Here is a 22,143-nt window from a genome sequence, read left to right as displayed (position 1 = left end):
GTCAAGTCGCAGGTCAACCGCATGTTAGCGGACACTTTGAATGCTTAAACCCTTCTCGAAGTGTAAATTGAACCCCGAATCTTCTTTGGTATTTTCAAATGATTTTTTCTGTTTAAATCTTTGAAAATTATAAGTTTTCTTATTTTCTTTAAAAAATTAAGTGGCGACTCTTTCTAAGTATTTCTCAAATTGATTTATACTTAGAACATTTCAAAAAATGATTTTTCTAAAGATAGTTAAATTACGGCACAACAGAAATGACGACTCTGCTGGAGATTCAATTAGGTTCTAACCATAATGACTTGACTCTCTCTGACTATTTGCTAATATTTGTTGAATTGGTTCACCTCATATGTGCCTTATTTGCTTAAATTGTGATATCAACTGTCATTGCATGCATATCATTTATTCCGTCAAGTGACATTTTTTTTTCTTTATTTCACTTAAAGGATGATTATGCGGGCCGCAGTCGTTCGTTAACCAAATTGTTCTCGGGACACCCTGACGAAAGTAGTTGGTTACTGGATAGTCAACGGTCGTTAATTGTCTCAGCCCAAGTAGTCCGCTTGGGTCACCAATCCACTTTAAAGAAAACCCACTCTTAGTCATACTAGGATAGAGCAAGACCAAATCCCTGAAATTTAGCGCATTGGCCTAAGATGACCCAATACCCAAGGCGTGTCGGGTCCATTATAAAGACCACCTTGAGTCCAAAGGGCCCACGACCCGAACGGACGCTCATACTTACGTGTTTGAAGGATGTATGCGCTATTTGACAAAGTGTTGTGTTTTGGGTTTAGGGGGGTATCTAATTATTTGTATGTTTTTGTAGATGGCTAAGCAACACTTGAGTTTCAAAATGGTCACCGAGACGTCAAACCTCCTCTGTGTATGGTGGTACAATCTAAATGCATATCAGAAAAGAGAACTCTCCATTCACTTAGGTCACCTCCCGTCAACAATGAATCTCAGAGTCTGGCCTAAGTTCATTGAGGTGGTCACTCGATTTTGGGACGATGAGAGGATGGTGTTTCGCTTCGGAGATGTTGAAATGACACCAACTGTTGAAGAAATCAAAGATTGCCTAGATAATGTCGGAATGTGCCAGAAAAGGAAAAATCATCCAGATCACCACATTTTGCTACCAGATAAGCCGACCAGCACAGAACTGAAGAACATGTTGTTACTAGTAAATGCAGACTGGCCAGACATCCCAAGTATTCCTTTTCTGAAATTCTACGAACGGTGGGGACACGAGAATTATTATAAGAATTTTCCAAATGAGTTTCTCAGTCGCAGTAGTTGGAGTCAAACTCAAACTTTAGCATTTGCTGTATGCCTCTTAGGGACGATGGTATTTCCTCAAGGTGAAGGGAATGAAATTGATACTCGGGTTGTCATGGTTACACACGCCATCTTCGAGGGTGTTAGTAAGAAAGGACAAGTTAAGAAATACTTCAACCTAGCCCTGATCATTCTGGCTGACATCTACCGATCTTTGGGTCAATGCAAAAACGGGTTTCCATTTTTTCAAGGTTGTAATATTTTGCTACAGTAGTGAATGTATAAACATCTGGTGAAGACATACGAGACTTAGAAACAGAAATTGGCCGAACCACAAAAGAAAGCCGCCTCGACCATTACAAGTTTCATTTGAGCAACAACAGGTTCAAGATCCACAGCACTAGGGAATCATGGGCCAAAGTCTTCCATGACATAAAAGAGGAAAACGTACAATGGATGTTTCAAGATTTCATGTCTGAAAAAATAGCTATTCAGGGGGCTAAGTGTCCTTTTCTAATCCTTCCTGGCATTAGAGGGGTACGACCTTACAATCCTAGCAGGGTAATGCGGCAATTCGGCAGAAGACAGATTCTACCTTTCAAAGGAGACACTAGCCGCTACGTCTTTGACTACAACGGGTGCGACAAGATACCTCACGCCAAGGATATTTGTCAAGAATGGTCTGGACGGGTCAACCTAAAAGAGAGCATGACAGAAAATAGATATGAAGCCGGGTATGTGGATGAATACAAAAAATGGTTGCAGAATGATCTGCGTGGTACACTTGACCCAACGCCACGCACGGGCCGACAGGTTGAAGATGTCCAGGTAAGGCTTCAAATCTAGGCCTACCATTTTCAGCAGGAATGGGACCGAAGAAAGCAAGAGTTTCAACGTAGGGAGCAAGAATACCTGCGTAGGGAACAAGAGTTTCAGCATAGAGAATATGAAAGCCAAAGGGCATTAGCCTTTGCCACGCAAGAGTTAGCTGACGCGAGATCCTGCCTAATACGTTTGGACTTGAACTTGAATGATCAGCTTAACACCCTCCAGGGCGTGTCAATGTCTTCCAAATCTGTGTTCGCTGAGCCGCATGTGATAACCAGCAAGTTTCTCATTCGTGAAGAAGTGGAAAAAGCAAGAGGAGGAGCAGGTCCTTCAGCATTTTAGTTATCTTATTCCCCTGCGTGGGATTGATGTTTTTGTATTTGCAATTTATCCCTTCCCTAAAAGATGTATCCCTTTGCTTAACTTTGTAATGAATTCTCTATTGTTTATGAATTCTGTTTTGGGGGTGCAACAATTTGTTTTAAATGGCGCAATACATCCTTCAATTCGCTAAGCCTACCCTTGGCACAAAAGGGTCACATGCATGTTTAGGACGCGAAATTTGCCTGTTTACTTGTGTGTTTAACTGTTTGTGTGGTACATTGCTTTGAATGAGGACATTTTAACCCACTCCTTGTCAAATAAATAAATATATATATATATATATATAAATTGAATAATGTCAAATACAAGTCGCTACCAAAATGTCCGACCAAAATCCTATGAGTTAAGTTTCTCAGTCAGAAATAAAATCCTACTACCAAATCCTAAGCCACTACTCTATCATCTCATAAAAGGTAAAATTGCAGCTAAGGTGGAAAAAGGAAAAAGTATCGACATAGAGCTAATTGAAGAGGATTTGAGGATGAAATTACGGCGGCTCAGACAAGAGATCCAAGAAACCAGAAAAAAGAGAATAGAAGTAGAGTTTGCCACCGCAATCGCACGAACAGCAAATGCGGCATTAGACGTGGAATTGGCAGCAAAGATGACAAAATGTGCTGTTATAAATGAAGAGACAGCTGCTGTGCGGAAGAAGCGCGATGTCATCAAAGATATAACTATAATGCTTCAGAAACCACGTGGAAAACACTCTTTTTTCAGCCAAGAGGCCACCAACAGTGATCCCAAAGGCGCTAGACCGGAAGTTACTGAAGAAGACACTGGGGAGGAAATTGTCTATAGGCCTCCTATTCAGGGACGATGGAAGGAAAGGAATGAGAAAACCACCCTCGAAGCATATGGGTTTACCCCCCGTGATTAATGCAACAATCAGAAAAGAATGGCCTGAGTGGAGGCACATTTTATCGTTTAGGAGCTTTATTGTTTACTTTTCACTTTCCTTTTAATCTTCAAAAAATGAATGAAAATGAAACTTCTTTTGTATTCGAACTACGTAGGGCCTGAATTCTCCTTGGGAGATACGTAGGCAGCCTTTCAAGGCCCGGCCCCTATCTTTTAAAAAATTTTCCCTTCATTCTACAATGAAACATTGAGTTCAGATCAACAAATTCCCAGAAATACAGCAGGAAGACCTTAGCTCAACGCAATTTAACCTTTCTGAGTCACCAACCTCAACATAAAAACGAGCAAATTCCTGCATGTTCAAAAGTCAGTCCCCATTATTCGTGGGTTAGCATGTTCTCAAACGAAGCAACTTTTATGTGTTTATCTGCTTTCTATATGATATTTTGCATTATTTGTGCCGAATCAAAACTAACATATTTGCCTTTGAGTTGTTTTTCTCAACAGGGAGTTAGAACTGGTCTGTGTCGATAAGCTGGCTGATCATCCTTATTTTAGTAGATCCAAAGGTTCTACAGATTCCTTCCCCAATCAAAGTTCACAAAAGGGAGAAGCAGCAATGGGTGAAAACAACGAAGAAATCAGCCTTACTGATGTCGTGGTGGCTCAACCCGCCCTTGCTGATCAGAATGAACTGATCCTACAGTTGATGCAACAAATTGCTGAGATGAGGGTCGAGATGCAGAGGAAACACGATTTGCCTCCTCCAATTTTTGCTGTCAACACTCAACCAGACGGAAGACCTCCAACTCAAATTCCCCATCCTAACGTGGAACAAGCTCAGAACCCGCCTTTAAGCCCTGCTCGTAATCCCTCCATCGTTGACCTTACCACCCAAAACCCCCATTACGCTTCAGCCTCTTATCAAACACCACCCCCTCCTCAAAATACCAACCTCCAAGCGCCACTTCCTTCCCCCAATGCAAACCACCAAATTGGCCTACCCCCTCAAAGCCAAAATGCAAATCGCCCGCACGTTTCCCTCTATCACCAAAATCAACATACCAACCCCCAGACTTTCCCTCAAAATTACCAAGCCACTCAAAATGTCCAAAGTCCCTCCATTGCTCCACCCCTACCTCAGAAAACCACTTTCTAAATCCCAGTCTCCAATAAGCCTTACGCCACTTGTTCCGAGCTCGACCACTATGAGGAAAGGGAGAGAGAGTGGAGGTCAAAAGAAGAGACCACCAAGATAGATATGAAGGAAGAAATTAGAAAGGCCATGAAAGAATTGAACTGCATTCCTGAGGTCGCCGGATTGAGCTACGAAGACCTGTGTATTCATCTGAATTTGGACCTCCCGGAAGGGTTCAAGGTGCCAAAATTCGACATCTTCAGAGGAACGGGGAACCCCTTAGCACACCTGAGGGCCTACTGTGACTAACTCGTGGGAGTTGGAAGAGACGAAGCTTTGTTAATGCGGCTTTTTAGTCGAAGTCTGAGCGGAGAGGCTCTAGAGTGGTTTACGTCTCATGAAACGAGACAGTGATCTAGTTGGAATGCTCTGGCTAAGGACTTCATTGAACGATTCTCCTACAATGTGGAGATCGTTCCTGACCGTTACTCCTTGGAGAAGATGAAGCAGAAGCCAACCGAAAGTTACAAAGAATTTGCATATAGATGACGGAAGGAGGCAGCTAGAGTTAGACCTCCTATGTCGGAGAAGGAAATCGTCGAAGTGTTTGTGTGGGTGCAAGAGCCCGAATATTATGACAGAATCATGTTGCTCGTTGGAGCAAAATTTGCTGAGATAGTCAAGGTAAGTGAGACTATCGAAGATGGATTAAAAACCGGGAAGATTGCCCGTGTTGCTGCCTCGCCCGGATCTTCGGGTTTGTTGAAGAAGAAAAGAGAGGATGTGTCCTCTATCTCTTATGAGGGGAAGAAGACCCCAAGGAAATCATCATCATACCAAGGTCGTTCTCGACCTTCACAGAGTTCGTACTCGGCATGTTATGCACAAGTTAATTACCAAAATACCCCTCCCACCAGCTACCAAAACACCCCACTTCCCAGCTATCAAAATACTCCCCCTACTATTTACCAAACTCCCCTTCCAGTTTACCAAACCCCATCTCATCACTACCGAAATGCCGCCCCCAACTGTGCCAGTATTCAGACAAATTACCAAACGCCTCCCCCAAAGTACCAAAACCCAGCTCCACTTTACCAAAATACCCCTCCGAACTACCAAGCTCCACAACCAAATTACCAAACCAACTCATATCCCAGGTATCAAGCCCCCCGTCCAAACGCTCCAAATTATCATCAAATGCCTCCTCTTCAACAAGGCAATTACGATCCCCCCCGTTCTAGATTTGAGAAGAAGCTTGCCAGAATTTTCACTCCGCTTGTTGAAAGCCGAACAAAGTTGTTCGAACGATTAACTGCGGCAGGATATATTCATCCAGTGGGGCCCAAGCCGGTTGACACTAGCTCGAAGTTTTACAGACCTGATCAGAGGTGTGCGTATCACTCCAACAGTGTTGGACATGACACTGAAGACTGTATCAACCTGAAGCATAAGATTCAAGACCTGATTGACCAGAATGTGGTCTCTCTTCAGACGGTCGCACCCAATGTCAACAGTAATCCTTTGCCAAATCATGGGGGCGTCACTATCAATATGATAGAGACAGATGACGATTGGTGCGTGACAAAAGCAATAATTTCGGGTGTTCCTAATGAACTAGAAAAGGCTGTAGCCTCATTGAGCATTAGAGAGAAGAAAGAGTTTGTGATTCTGACGCCCGAGAAGGCTGTTGCCTTGGTGCCACGAGGAACTCTTGTTCGACCAAAGTTTGTGATTGAAACAGCTGTTACCCAGGGTATGACTAGATCCGGCAGGTGCTACACACCGGAAGAGTTGGCTCAAGGAGGGCAGAAGAAGGACCAGGCAAAAAGGTTGATCAGTGAAGCCGAAGCTAAGGAGTTCTGGAGAAAAATGCAACCGAAAGATTATTCGATTGTGAAGCATCTAGAGAAGACACAGGCTCAGATTTCTGTGTGGGCTTTATTGATGAGTTCGCAGTTGCATAGACAGGCTTTGATGAGAGCTTTGGATGACACATATGTGCCTGTGTGTACTAACAGCGACAATCTAGCGGCTATGATAAACCAAGTTGTTCGAGGGCACCGAATCAGCTTTTGTGACGAAGAGCTGCCCTTTGAAGGGAAGATGCACAACAAAGCTCTGCACGTCACCATCAAGTGCCGAGAAAAAATTATAAATCGTGTTTTGGTCGACGATGGGTCCGGTCTTAACATATGTCCGCTTTCAACTCTTAAGCAGCTGAAATTCGACTTGGGAAAGGTTCAACAAAACCAGGTCAATGTGAGAGCTTTTGATAGAGTGCAAAGAGACACGATAGGGGCAGTAAATTTGGATATTCAGATGGGGCCTGCAGAATTCAATGTGGAGTTTCAGGTGTTGGACATCAATACCAGCTACAATTTACTTCTGGGAAGACCGTTTATCCACATGGCCAGGGGTGTGCCGTCTACCCTTCACCAACTGTTAAAATTTGTTTGGAAGGACTAGGAATTGGTCATTTATGGTGAAGGGTGCCATTCCAAGGGGTGTGCACCAATCATTGATGATGTCTCTCGAGGTTGCGACTTTTACACGGTGGAGCTGGTAAATGCCACCGATGATGACTTGGCTTCACAGCCTCTTATGCCTGCCGTGTACAAAATGATTGCTACTGTCATGCTCCAGAATGGTTTCGAACCAGGTTTCGGGTTGGGGAAACATTTCCAAGGAATTGTCGAGCCTATCCAAATCCCCGCCAAAGGAGCGAAGTTTGGTTTGGGATATATCCCAACAGATGACGAAACAGAGATGAAGAACAAGAATGTTAATCAAGCATTAGCCAGGCCAATTCCTCATCTGTACCAGTCATTCCCGGTGCAGGAACACGTCAACAATGGTGATCTCGGGGAAGGAATCTGGGGCCTGTTTGAGGAGATTGATGTGGTCATCGAGGAAGAGGCCGGGACATCAGACATCCGGGACGCAGAACCTGAGGAGCAATTGCAAAATTGGACTTCCACACCACTCTTGATTTCCCGCTCATCTGGGTAGAAACGACATATGTTTTGTTTATTTTTAAATTTGGTGGTAGTCCGGAAGTGGCTCGAGACCCACCCTTTATGCAACTGTTATTTGTTTGAAACTTTTAAATTTCCTTGTGATGTTTAAAAAAGGCAAAATAGCCCTCGGCCATGACCAAAGCTTGTGTTTGTCTTTCAATTTAAATGAAAAGTCTCTTTTATTAAAGTTTTGTTTATTTATCTGTTTATATTTTTCCTAACTTTGTTCGTTTATGATTTCAGTAATATTAATTTAAAACCTGCCAATGTCATGTCATGTCATGAACCGAGTGAACGAAATGAAGTAGGTGATGACGAATGTGAGGAATACAAAGAAGAGAATGAGATACCCGAACATGTTGCGGATGAATTTCGACAATTCGAGAATCAACACAAGCCAAATTTAGAGGAAATCGAGACTGTGAATCTCGGAGATGAGGAATGTGTTTAAGAAGTAAAAATCAGTATCCATCTGACCGAAACTCAAAGAAGAGACCTGGTCCATTTGCTTAGAGAGTAAATTGATGTGTTTGCCTGGTCTTATAGAGATATGCCAGGATTGAGTACGAATATGGTATCCCACAAGTTGCCTATTAACCCAGATTTCAGTCCAGTAAAAACAAAAGACTTGGAAATTCAAGCCTGAGTTGAGTTTGAAGATCAAAGAGGAGATTACGAAACAGATCGACTCTCAAGTAGTGGAAGTGACACAATATCCGACTTGGTTAGCCAATGTTGTTCCGGTTGCCAAGAAAGATGGAAAAATCAGAATTTGTGTTGATTATAGAGATCTCAACAAAGCTAGCCCGAAAGATAATTTTCCATTGCCAAACATTCACATCCTCATTGATAACTGCGCTAAGCATGAGATGCAGCCATTTGTTGATTGTTATGCGGGTTATCACCAGATCCTGATGGACGAAGAAGATGCAGAAAAGACAGCTTTCATTACGCCTTGGGGTGTATATCATTATCGGGTGATGCCTTTTGGTCTCAAGAATGCCGGTGCTACTTATATGAGGGCCATGACAACCATCTTTCACGATATGATTCATAAAGAGATCGAAGTGTATGTAGATGATGTCATAATTAAGTCCCGTGAGAGTTCGGATCACTTGGCTCACTTGAGAAAATTCTTTGATCGTCTGCGTCGATACAATTTGAAGTTAAATCTCGCCAAGTGTGCTTTTGGAGTACCTGCAGGGAAGTTACTCGGATTTATAGTCAGCAGAAGGGGCATTGAGCTTGACCCTTCCAAGATCAAGGCGATCCAAGAATTACCTTCTCCGAAGACTAAGAAAGAGGTGATGAGTTTCTTAGGAAGGTTGAACTACATCAGCCGGTTCATAGCTCAGTCCACCGTGGTGTGTGAGCCCATCTTTAAGTTATTGAAAAAAGATGCCTCAGCCAAGTGGACCGAAGAATGTCAAACTGCTTTTGATGCCATCAAGGACTATTTGTCCAATCCACCGGTGTTGGTCCCTCCACGAGAAGGGAGTCCATTATTGCTATATTTGTCGGTCTCGGATAATGCGTTGGGATGCGTTCTTGGTCAACATGATGAGACTGGAAAGAAGGAGCGAGCCATTTATTACTTGAGTAAAAAGTTCACTCCATATGAGGCTCGTTACACTCTTTTGGAGAGAACACGTTGAAGTATATATTCCAGAGAGCAATGCCAATCGGAAAGTTGGCTAAATGACAAATGCTTCTGAGTGAGTTTGACATCGTGTATGTGACTCAGAAGGCGATAAAGGCACAAGCCTTGGCTGATCATCTTGCAGAGAATCCAGTTGATGAAGAGTATGAACCGCTCAAGACTTATTTTCCCGATGAAGAAATAGCATTTGTGGGTGAGGATATTTCTGAAGCGTACCCTGGTTGGAGAGTGTTCTTTGATGGAGCGGCGAATCATCAAGGGAAAGGAATCGGAGCGGTCCTAGTATCAGAAATCGGTCAGCATTATCCTATGGCGGCTAAACTCCGGTTCCAATGCACGAACAACATGGCTGAGTATGAAGCTTGCATCCTCGGTCTGAAGATGGAAATTGATATGAATGTTCACGAGTTGCTGGTTATTGGAGATTCTGATTTGCTAATTCATCAGGTTCAAGGGGAATGGGCCGTGAAGAATCCAAAAATCACACCATACGTGCAATATATACAGAAGTTGTGCAAAAGATTTCGCAAGATTGAGTTCAGACATACTCCCAGAACATAGAATGAGTTGGCCGATGCTCTTGCCACCATTGCCTCAATGATCAAACATCCGGATACAAGTTATATTGATCCAGTAGATATAGAGGTAAAAGAACAGTCTGTTCATTGTTCACATGTTGAAGCAAAACCAGATGGTTTGCCTTGGTGTTTTGACATCAAGAAGTATTTAGAAGATGGGACTTATCCTGAGAATGCAACGTTCAACCAGAAGAAATCGATACGCCGTATGGCCCTCAACTTCTTTGCAAGTGGGGAAATCCTTTACAGGAGGACTCCAGATTTAGGTCTTCTCAGATGTGTTGATGCTAGTGAAGCTGCAAAGCTTTTGGAATAGATACATGCCGGAGTTTGTGGCACTCACATGAACGGACTCACTTTGGCAAGGAAGATCCTTCGAGCAGGCTATTTTTGGATGACTATGGAACATGATTGTTGCAAGTTTGTGCAGAAATGTCACAAATGTCAAGTGCATGGTGATTTAATTCGAGTGCCGCCTCACGAACTTAATGCTATGAGTTCACCTTGGCCTTTTGTAGCTTGGGCATGGATGTCATTGGTCCAATAGAGCCAACTGCCTCTAACGGACACATATTCATTTTGGTTGCCATTGACTACTTCACCAAGTGGGTGGAAGCAGCTTCGTACAAGTCGGTAACCAAGAAAGTTGTAGCTGATTTTGTTCGCAACAACCTGATATGTAGGTTTGGAGTACCAGAATCCATCATTACAGATAACGGAGCGAATCTTAACAGTCACTTGATGAGAGAAATATGTGAACAATTCAAGATTATTCACCGGAATTCCACCGCCTATCGTCCCCAAATGAACGGAGCTGTAGAAGCCGCCAACAAGAACATAAAGAAGATTTTGAGAAAGATGATTGATAATCGCAGAGGTTGGCACGAGATGTTGCCATATGCTTTGTTGGATTACCGAACAACTGTCAGAACATCAGTTGGAGCTACTCCATATTTGCTAGTATATGAAACAGAGGCAGTTATACCTGCAGAAGTTGAAATACCTTCATTGAGAATCATCCAAGAAGCTTAATTGAATGATGCTGAATGGGTTCGCAAGCGGATTAACCAGTTAACCTTGATCGATGAGAAGAGAATGGTTGCGGTTTGTCATGGTCAACTTTATCGACAAAGGATGATTCGTGCTTTCCACAAGAAAGTAAGATCTAGAACATTCGAAATTGGTCAGTTAGTCCTTAAACGCATTTTTCCTCATCAGGATGAGTACAAAGGGAAATTTGCACCGAATTGGCAAGGACCCTACATGGTTCCAAAGTGTTATCTGGAGGTGCCCTAGTCCTGTCGGAGATGGATGGCACTGAATGGCCGAAACCGATCAACTCAGATGCTGTCAAGAGGTACTATGTGTGAAGTTTTAGTTTATATTTTCTGCCATTCCCTTGTAATTGTTCCATTTGCTTGTAATCGTTTCGTTCAAAATATTTCTTTGTAATGAACTACGTCTGACCTGAATTCTCAAGAATGAGATACGTAGGCGGCCTATGTCGGCTTCGGTCACTCCTTTATCCCTTTTCAATATTTCTTTGTAATAAACTACGTCTGACCTGAATTCTCAAGAATGAGATACGCAGGCGACCTATGTTGGCTTCGGTCACTCCTTTATCCCTTTTCAATATTTCTTTGTAATGAACTACGTCTGACCTGAATTCTCAAGAATGAGATACGTAGGCGGCCTATGTCAGCTTCAGTCACTCCTTTATCCCTTTTTAATATTTCTTTGTAATGAACTACGTCTGACCTAAATTCTCAAGAATGAGATACGTAGGCGGCCTATGTCGGCTTCGGCCACTCCTTTATCCCTTTTCAATATTTCTTTGTATTTGAACTACGTTCGACCTGAATTTTCGAGAATGAGATACGTAGGCAGCCTATGTCGGCCTCGGTCGGTTCTTTGCTTAAAATTTTCTATTTTTGTTAATCCTCGAGGGGGAACTACGTTTAACCTGATTCCTGTCTTAATGGGATACGTAGGCGCCACAACGGCTCGGTCATATCTCCTGTAAGGTTTCTATTTTTCCTTTATAATAGAAATTGGGACAAAATTTTTGAGAGGGACTCAAAAATTCTCAAGAAGACGATCTCTCCAACAAAGTCGAGACTAAAATATTCTCAGGACTGAAGATGTTTTGAGATTTGCAGCTGGGACAGAATTTTTGAGAAGATTTCAAAAATTCCGTGATTTGTTTGCCAACGGTTAAAAATAAGCCAAGACAGTAAACTGAGACAGAAATTTTGAGGATGGCCTCAAAATTTCCACAGGGTTTATCGGCAGTTTAGAGCAACTTTGAATACTTCCCAACACGTAATCAAATAGAACTCGAAACATCAACTCCAATGGCGTTCATTAAACTCGATGTGACATGACACTTGGCAGTGACCTTTTTCAAAAACATCACTTTTAAAAATCTATTTTTCTTAAAAACTTTTCTTTCCTGTTTCAATTATTGTGGCATTAAAATATTTTGTCTTATCTATCAAGAGAAGGGAGATCGGAAAAATCAACTGGAGATAGCAAGACAAGGAGCATACAAACGAAGAAATCGACACAGATCAGTTCATTTTTTAAAAAACTAACTATTCTCCTATGGATGCAGGTTTATAGGTTTATCTCAAAATCAACATATTCCTCCATTCAATGAATATGGAGAAGTCAAAAGGGCGAGGAGCTCCCCCCAAAATTGATAATTTTTTCGGTGGATGCAGGAAATATTTTATGTTTCTTATATCAAATATTTGGGAATATGAATAGCATTATTTCATTCAAATTCCCAACAAGGCGAAATCCATAATGGACATACGATTATGTTCGGAGTGGTGACAAATAAAAACCTTGAAGAGAGAAATTTTATTTATTTTCTAGCAACTAAAGATATCTAGAAGACGTTTATTTGCATTATATTGTCATATATGATAATACACTACTCGGAGAGTCATTTATATTGTATTGTCAAATGAGATGATACCACTACTCCGAGGGTCATGTTTATTATATTGTCGATTCAGACGATACCGCCATCCCAAAAGATACCAAGAAGATCACATATGTTGCTCGGTGAAGCATTATCTTCATTTGGTATCAGGGGGGCATCATCAAAAGAAATCATGCATCGCGAGAAAAGCTTCATGCATAGTAAGAGAGAAGACTCATGCATAGCAAGAGAAGGATTCATGCATCGCGGAAAAAAAAGAAATCATGCATCGCGAGAAAAGGTTCATGCATAGCAAGAGAAAAAAAAAATTCACGCATAGCAAGAGAAAGAAGTCATCCATCGCAGAAAAGTTATGCATTGCAAGAGAAAGAAGCCCTGCATCACAGAAAAGTCATGCATTGCAAGAGAAAGAAATCATGCATTGCAAGAGAAAGAAGTCATGCATAGCAAGAGAAAGAAATCATGCATCGCAGAGAAGTCATGCATAGCAAGAAAAGAGATTTATGTATTACAAGAGAAGAAAATAGATTCATGTATTACAAGAGAAAGGAATCATGCATTGCAAGAGAAAGAACTCATGCATCTCAAAGAAGTCATGCATAGCAAGAGAAATAAGTCATGCATCGCGGAGAAGCCATGCATAGCAAGAGAAGATTCATGCATCGCGGGAAATGATTCGTACATTGCAAGAGAAGATTCATGCATCGCGAAAAGAGATTCATACATCGCGGGAAAAAGATTCACTAAGATTCGCCTATCAAAAGAAGATTGATATCGGAGGCATCATTTTTCTTTGCAACAACGACATCAAAAGAACTATCAACATATTACATCAGCCTATTTTTTATTACTTTGACATCAAATGAAGAGTACACTGAAGATTATATTGCAAATATGAGACACAAGCTTTATTTGCTTCACGTCAAACCCGATAGAGTTGACGTCAAATGTTCAAGGAGAACAATTCAGTGTCAACACGGTAAAAGACACTATCCCTCCATTTGAATGACATTTTTTATGCTAATGAGTTTTAACTATCCCTCCATTTGAATGACATTTTTTATGCTAATGAGTTTTATCTCAGTCTTTGTCGAGAGCATCCAAGAGGATGAATTCTCAAAACAAACCATAGGTGCAGACGACATCAATTAGGATGCAGCACAACGTGAAACTTTTTCTTAGCAGCGAACTGGGACATAGTCCAAAGAGGAGTGTCAAACTCTTAGGACGCGAGCAGAGGAGCGACTTCCACCACAATCAAACCACACCCCTATCAGAAGGCATGTGGGTTTTTCTTAGATTTATCAGTTCCTATTTTGCATCCGGAAAATTTTGGGTTCACCGGAAGCAATTTCTCAATCTGAGTGACAATGCACCAAGAGCCTTGGAAATTATGTCCGTGTAAGTCCTTACTTATGGATGTGAAGAGCTCCATATTCATGGTTAAGTGGTTGCAAGCCTCCTTTTCATACTCAACTCATTTTGTCACTCTTCCTGAACTGAAGGATATCTTGTCATAAGAGATTTTCTTTTTTTCACCCGATTGAGTCGAACTACAAGCAGCCTGATTCCCCGAGTTGAGGGATATGTAGGCGGGATCAATGTTGAAAACTCGGCTGTATTCCAACATCCGCTCTCAAATCTTATTCCCAAGCGTTCCGATCTCTTCATAATTTGATATCGGGATGACTTTTGAATTTTTTTTCAAATCATGCGTCAAATAAAGCACATCAAACTACAGGTGGCCTGAATTCTCATATAGCCTGAGATATGTAGGAGACCCATTTTCGGGGTTCGGCCATAATCCCTAAAGTTCGTACCGAAACCTCTTTTCCGGCAGATGAGGATGAGGTCGGTCAAAATTGGATTAGTCAATTTCATTTTTCTCGAATTTCTTGCATCAATCCAAGTAAATTGAGGGACAGTTGTTGACACCCAATTTTGACCCTTCCCAATATAAATTAATCATCGAGCTTCCTAAATTCTAAACGATTTGAAATAATTGGCTTTATAAAATTCAAAATAATTTTCAAGTCATTTTAAGTAGTTTTGTCATTTTTATAAATTTCAAAAATAATAAATATGATATTTTATATAGTTATGTGTCTAATTAGTATATTTTATGAATGTTCGAAAATTGCCTCAAAACGATTTTAGTTTTATTTAAATATTTGGCTATTTGGTTTAAATTAATTAATAACTTATATTTCAAGTTAACTAGTGTATAATTAAGTTAATTATTATATAGTTATGTGTCTAATTAGTATATTTTATGATTATTCGAAAATTGTCTCAAAAAAAAAATTATATTTTAAATATTAGGGATGGTTATAATTTTGAATTAATGAGTTTATGAAATTCAAAATACTTTCAAGCTATGTTTAAAGTAATTTTATCATTTTTTAAAAATAAATACGTATATTTTTGCAATCACGTTATTTTATAAATATTTGAAAATCATCACAAAAGATTTTACATTTTAGTTAAATATTTTATTAATTTACTTTAAGTTATAGTTATAATTTTGAGTTAATTAGTTTTGTAATTGAATTAATTAGTTTATAATTAAGTTAATTATTTTTTATTTCGTTAAGATTAAGAAGCTCATCAATTAATTCATATTAATTCATTTTGTTTAAGTCTTAACCAAATCATCGATTAAATTCGATTCGATTACAATCTAGATTTAGTTGAACTTTTATTACTAAACAATTTTCAGCCGATTTAAAGGCCAAATTTTGGCCTCTGTTTTTTTTTTCTTTTTCAATTCGCAGCCCAGTACTCGAACTGGCCCAATTCCTTCAGCAAAAGAAACCCAGTTCATTATTTCCCTTTTCCAGTAACAATTCCCATCCCTCCCAAATCCTCATCAGCAACCCATTCCAATCTACATCAACCCATTCCTTTACATTTCAGTACCAAAAAGATCCGATCCAACAATTCCATTCAACATACATCGGCATATACATACACATACCAAATCGACCCAACTTTTTCTTCTCTACGCAAGAACCAAAAGTCAAGAGCTGCAAATCCCAGCAAATCCGAAAAGCAGCAGGCATCTGCCGCACCCATACTCTTCGTCGTCCCCTTTCCCCCCTTTTCACGGAAATCAGCTTTTGCCCATCCCCTTTACTGTGGTTTCAAAAATAGCAGAGGGAATTGAAATGGCTGTTTGAATTCTAATGGATTTTCCCCTCCAAAACGTTTTTTTTCTTCTTCTTCTATATATTCCCTCTTTCAATCAATGTTTGGGGGAACTTTTTTTTGGGAAGAGCTCGAGAGAAATACACTTTAAATATATATACGCTCTTCCTTTGTTTGTGAACTGTTAGTATTCATAGGAGTTTTCAGAAGTTCGAAGTCGGTGGTCAAGTTGTTACTCCTTGTTCACCCTGTCCCTGTTCGCTGCCCACAACAAGGTAAACAACTCTTGACCTCTTCCTTTCTTCTTTTCGATTCCGATGAGTGTTAAATCAAGAAATATTTGTAGTTGGGTTATGAGCTGATCTTATATAGTTTGAGCCTAAGTTTTCTCTTCTTCGTAGTCTTTTTGAAATTATTATGTGTATTTCGTATTCAAAATGATTTTATCGCCTGTTTGATCTGCTTTTCTTTGTTTATGGCTCTTTCTCTAGTTTTTCTTAGCTGAGTTGTGCTCATTACGATTTCTGTTTGTTTATTCGTTAATCATCTTAATACTCCTCCGTCCATACTTGTCGAAATAGAGTCCGTGTTTGCTTGTCAAGTGTTTGGAGGATGCAAATAAACCAAGCGGTTATGTTTAGCTATTCTCGAAAATGAATTATCCAAGTTGCGAGTAGTAGTTTTGAATAGGATTGATTCATCACGCTTGGTCCATGCTCGTTCTTAGTTTCTTTTGTAGCGTCAATATTTATGTGATACTTGTCGGAGTCTTTCGAATGCGTCTGATAACAATTGTTTAGGTCTCTGTTTACAACTTGCCTTGTTTCAAGTTTTTCTTGTTCTTAACATTACTTCAAAGGGTTGCTTAAATGTTGTGTTTAAATTTCAAATTTGTCCTTAGTCTCTAATTTTTTCAAAATTACTACACAAGGAATCCTAATGCTCCATGTCTGTTAAAATTTGTTCAACTAATGCATTTTTCTTTCTGGGAACGGTGGAAGTATATGTTTTTTGATAAAAGTTTGTGTTGAATATTATAAGAATATTATACTTGTCCTTTTCAAGATCATTGTGGCCATGACTTAAGCATTTATCTAAAGTGATTTTGTTTATTGATGAAGTGTCGATTGTAGTTAGAATTTGCGAGATAAGTCGCTCTTTTTTTGGTTTTCTTTGTCAAATCTCTTGTAGTCTTTTTTTTTTCTTGAAGGCTATATTGGAATAAGTGGTAAAGTTCTTCATCCTTTTTTTATTTATTATTTTCATTTTTAATTTGGATTGTTGGTCTAATGTTCTATAAAGGACATAGTGCATGAACATATTTTCCTTTTACTTCCCCACTTGTCTCAAGAATGAGCATTAGTAGTAACGTACGACTGCTTCTGCTATTTTTTTTATCCTCTTTAATTTATTGTCGCTCATGAGCAATCACTTCCATATCATTCAAGACAAGAATAGCTTTTCATGTGTCTTTTAATTTAAGATATGGGTTAGTGTAGTATATGTATTATTGCTATATCTTTTAATATGTATGATAATGAATAACTTTGTCCCTTCTTTTGTGTCCTTTTCTCTCTGTCTTGCCATCTGTAGGCATGCATAGCAGACACATTAATTCCTTAGGCTTAAGTGGCTATTGTGTTCTCTTATTATATTTATTTTATTTATTATTATTATTTTTTTGTATTCTTCAAATTTGTTGGTGTCCAGTATGCCTCTATGTGATCCCCTTTGGTAGGATTGTTTGTTAGTATACATCTTTCTTGAGTCAAAAATATGCATTTTGCATTAAATTAGTGTGCTCTTCTTGCATTTTTGTTAATTGGATTATATACTAACTCCTTTCCTTTACCTTATTGCATGTGAAATAATGTCCGAGTCCTCTTAGGCTTCAACTCTCCCATTGCATTTCGATGATTGGGCCATAGGGGCCCGATTTTTCTTTTCTTTAAGTCAGCCGGGTCATCCGAATAGGGCAGTACAGGGGCTGGAAATTGAAAACAAGTTTCAGAAAGCTGAAAAAAGGCTGAGATACAGCCTATATACATTGATATATATCGGTATACATTCATATAACAGGTCGAAAAGTCTGAAAATACGGAGCTGAGGCGAAATACGGGTATTTGGGAGCAAGATATACACGAAAAACACCTATACACACGCCGATATACACTGATATACACCATGTGTATACAAAAAGGGGAATTGGGTTAAGCCCAATAATGGCAGCGAATTTGGCCCAAAAAGGGCCCAAATTCATCTCTCCTTTACTTCTAAATTATTTAATTGTCCTTGTTTATTGTTTGTTTTTTTATTATCATTAACTCTAACTTTAGAATTGTTAATTAACTTAGTTGAATTCCCCAAAAGACGAACTATTTATCTGTGTTGTTTTATTTCTAACAAATCTTATTTTATCGACTCTTGCATTACCATTTATAATCTTTAGTCAATTTTTTTTTTTATTTAGTTTAAAGTAGTCTTTTTCATAAACCAAAAAAAATGACTCAAATAGAAACCAACTAACTTAGTTTCGTTAAAATTCTTATTACATGTCTCTAATTCAAATATTTCAATTAAGGTCCCATTTTTCTTAAAAAATAATATCGCTCTTTGTTTAACTACTTTCTCAAAGTTAATCTAATAGTGTAAATTATTATCATAAATACTTACTTAGTCATTTTTTTTCAAAAAAGTTAGTCAAAACTTTTACTTTTCAAGTAATTTAAAATGATTTTCATGTTTTAATGTGTTAAATTGGTTTAATTTATTAAATAAATTCTAATCATTCTAGTTTTATTAATTTTCTAATCACTTACACCTTAATTCAAATATTTTCATCTTAGGTCCCTCTTTCTAAAAAGATAGAATAAAAATGGTTCATTTCTTAATTATTTTCTCGAACTTAATCGAATAGTGTAAACTATTATATATTCTCTATGTTAAATTATTTTTTCTAAAAAATAGTCAAATATATTTTAGTCAAGTCGCAGGTCAACCGCATGTTAGCGGACACTTTGAATGCTTAAACCCTTCTCGAAGTGTAAATTGAACCCCGAATCTTCTTTGGTATTTTCAAATGATTTTTTCTGTTTAAATCTTTGAAAATTATAAGTTTTCTTATTTTCTTTAAAAAATTAAGTGGCGACTCTTTCTAAGTATTTCTCAAATTGATTTATACTTAGAACATTTCAAAAAATGATTTTTCTAAAGATAGTTAAATTACGGCACAACAAACTACTATATAATATGGGTCAATCCCAATAAAAACTGAAAAACATGATCCATTTTATTAGCTCTAAATAGATATTCTTTTTTATTTTCATTTTTAGAAAGTCAAATATACACCCTCCATTCACGTTTACTTGTCATTTATTCCTAAAATAGATTTTCATTTTACTTGTCACTTTTGATATATTAAGAAAATACAATTATTTTTTCCATGTTTTACCTTCACAATTAAATATTTATTCTCCTAATCATTTTCCAAAACTTAACACTAAACATCATCTTATAGGAATATTTTGATAAAATACCTATATCAATAATTATTTTCTTAAAGGGTGTATCAAGTCAAACAGTGACAAGTAAAAATGAACAAAGGAAGTATTTTTATTAACTTATACTTAATATAAATATTTTGGAAAAAGTGTATCATTTAGTAATTTTTTTATTAAATAAAATTTGCTTCACTTAAATAAATTTCATATTAAAAAATATCATTTATGTCTTTTTAGTTATGTAAAATATTATTTATTTCAAAACAAAATAAAAATATAACGTAACACTAATTTTAAAATAAAGAAAAGGTATACAAAAATATAATTGCTTAGAAGTTGGGATAGATATAGACGAAGAGCCGTTTTTGTATCGACGACTATATATTATACATTATAAATATAGAGAGAAAAGCAAATGCATAAAATAAGGAAATCATATATAAAATATATAACGCAACTTTGTATCTTTTGGTTTTCTTTATTTTTTATAAGATTGTTTTTACTAATATATTTTCTTTTCAAACTAATTTTGATATGCCTTATTTGAGTCGAACGATATTATTTATTTTTAAAAAATAAATAAGGGGAAATGGAGAAGGACATTACTGAGTGGAAAATTGAACACTTACAAAAAGTTTAGATAATCAACTAACTTAGCTGTTAAAATTTTCAATTGTTAATATTTATATTCTAAAAATATATAAAAGATTTATGGTATAGACATATTGTCCAACTATAAAAGGACATAGAGATTCATGTTAATAATGAACCACACACACTTCATCTTTGTAAGATTTCATTTGAGAGAGAAGAGAAAATGAGTCTTGAAGAAAAGTTGGTTTCAGAGATAAATATTAAGGGTGATGGAGATGTGTTTCATGAGATTTTTAGGCATAGACCACATCATATTTCAACTATGAGTTCTGATAAAATACAAAATGTGGATATTCATGAAGGTGAATTGGGTACCGTTGGCTCTGTCATTTTTTGGAATTTTACCCATGGTAAGTTGCCACCACTTTTTATACCACTTCAACTTCTTGTTATATTGATCAGAAGTGAATTTCGATTTTAAAGTTTGTAAAATTCTTTAATGATCTCGAGTTAACATAAAATAATACTTTAACTTACTTGAGTAGTCCATAATAATATATTTATAAATATTATTTTGAATTTTTGATACTGCTAATTTTTGAGGTTGAAGTAGATTGAAGATCCATTTAACAAATTAAAAATAAGGATAATTTGAATCTACATGTACCTTAAGGGCTAGATCTGCCCTTATATTGTCAGCCTCCATTTTATGGTACTCTCTATGGTCTAAAATAAGTATTGTTTAAGGTTCTTAACACATTTATTACAAAAAAATTAATGATTGGTGATGATAAATAAAGATACATGCATAAGTGCAGAATTTAAATATATATAAATTCAAACGATAAGCTTCTTAGCCTTAAATGTATTATATTTTATAAGTTATGATTTCAGATCTATTATATTTATTACAAATTTAATAAATATTTATGCGTAGACTTAAGATCTACATTGAGAGTATTCGATACAGATGAATCTGATATCACAACGCTGCATCCCCATATGATCATTTGAATAAATTAACCTTATTGTTCCTGAAATTACTCTTTATCTCTCCTCGGACTTTTAGATCATTTATTGGTGAAAGAGTTGAGTTGACAAAAATAATTACTTCCTCTATTTTAATATGTTTGTGTGATTTTGATTTGATTCAGAGTTTAAAAAGTAAAAGAATTTTTCGAATTTTATGATGTTAAACTAAAGATACATAGAATATTATTTAAATGTCTTTTAATCTTGTGGTCTTAAATATGTCATGTGTAAAATTGAAATTAAAGAGATAAAAAAAACATCATTTTAAAAATAAACTAAAAAAAGAAAGGAACACAAATAAATTAAAATGGAGGTAATAATGTTATCTTGACTTAGAGACACTTACTTAATTTGAACCATATTGATTTAGGTAAAACAATACTTAATTCAATTAAATGGAGTATTTTTTTGCATATTAAAGATTTGTGTAAATATAATATGCATAGATGAATTCAAAATTTAAAGAGTCAATAAGTATAATTTGTTATATACACTTTATTTAAAAGTTGCTAACTAAAGCTTGTGTATATTATAGATGGGAAGGAAAAGGTTGCAAAGGAAATAATTGAAGAAATAGATGAAGAAAAGAAGCTTGTTAAATTCAAGGTGATTGGAGGAGATATATTGGACTATTACAAATCATTTTACCTCACTGTTCATGTTGAAACAAAGGGTGAAGACAATTTAGTTACTTGGATTTTGGAATATGAGAAGTTGAATCAAGATATTCCAGATCCTCACACACTAATGAAATTTTGTCTTGATGTTACAAAAGATATTGAGACTCATCACCTAACAGGAAAGTTAGTTTCTGAGATAAATATCAAGACTGATGGGGATGTGTTTCATGAAATATTTAGGTATAGACCACATCATATTTCTAGTATGTCACCTAGTTATATACAAAATGTCGATATTCATGAAGGTGAATGGGGCACTGTTGGTTCTGTTATCTTTTGGAACTTCACCCATGGTAAGCCTACATCCTACTCTTTCTTGTTATTCGATGTTTGATACTTACTGACTAAAAATTAATCTAGATTTGTGATGTGTATGGTCCATTAAAGAGAATGTTTCCTACTTTTCATGAAGTTTTGAGTTCGAAATCCATGATATGCATTTTAAGTTTACTATTATCTTTTTTGTTCCAATTTATGTGAAATCGTTTGA

At 37.2% G+C, this 22,143-nt stretch overlaps 1 protein-coding gene across 5 annotated transcripts in view; it reads left to right on the top strand.

Annotated features, from left to right (window-relative positions):
• LOC125857196 (MLP-like protein 34) overlaps positions 1-22,143 on the top strand; it is a 384,557-nt gene that overhangs the window by 68,504 nt on the left and 293,910 nt on the right. The window contains exons 1-2 of one of the 5 annotated variants that reach the window (XM_049536883.1): positions 20,131-20,351; positions 21,509-21,946. The exons of 3 other annotated variants lie outside the window; for them this stretch is intronic. In XM_049536883.1, coding sequence (XP_049392840.1) covers positions 20,165-20,351; positions 21,509-21,946 — 625 coding nt within the window. In that variant the 5' untranslated portion in view covers positions 20,131-20,164. Of the gene's footprint in view, positions 1-20,130; positions 20,352-21,508; positions 21,947-22,143 lie in introns of those variants that run through there. One more of the 5 variants, XM_049536882.1, reaches the window with a different exon arrangement.

This window comes from Solanum stenotomum, chromosome 2, assembly GCF_019186545.1.
Source record: "Solanum stenotomum isolate F172 chromosome 2, ASM1918654v1, whole genome shotgun sequence".
Classification (NCBI taxonomy): Eukaryota; Viridiplantae; Streptophyta; class Magnoliopsida; order Solanales; family Solanaceae; genus Solanum; species Solanum stenotomum.
Note: the sequence above shows the minus strand (reverse complement) of the source record. Positions and strands in the feature narration are given on the sequence as shown.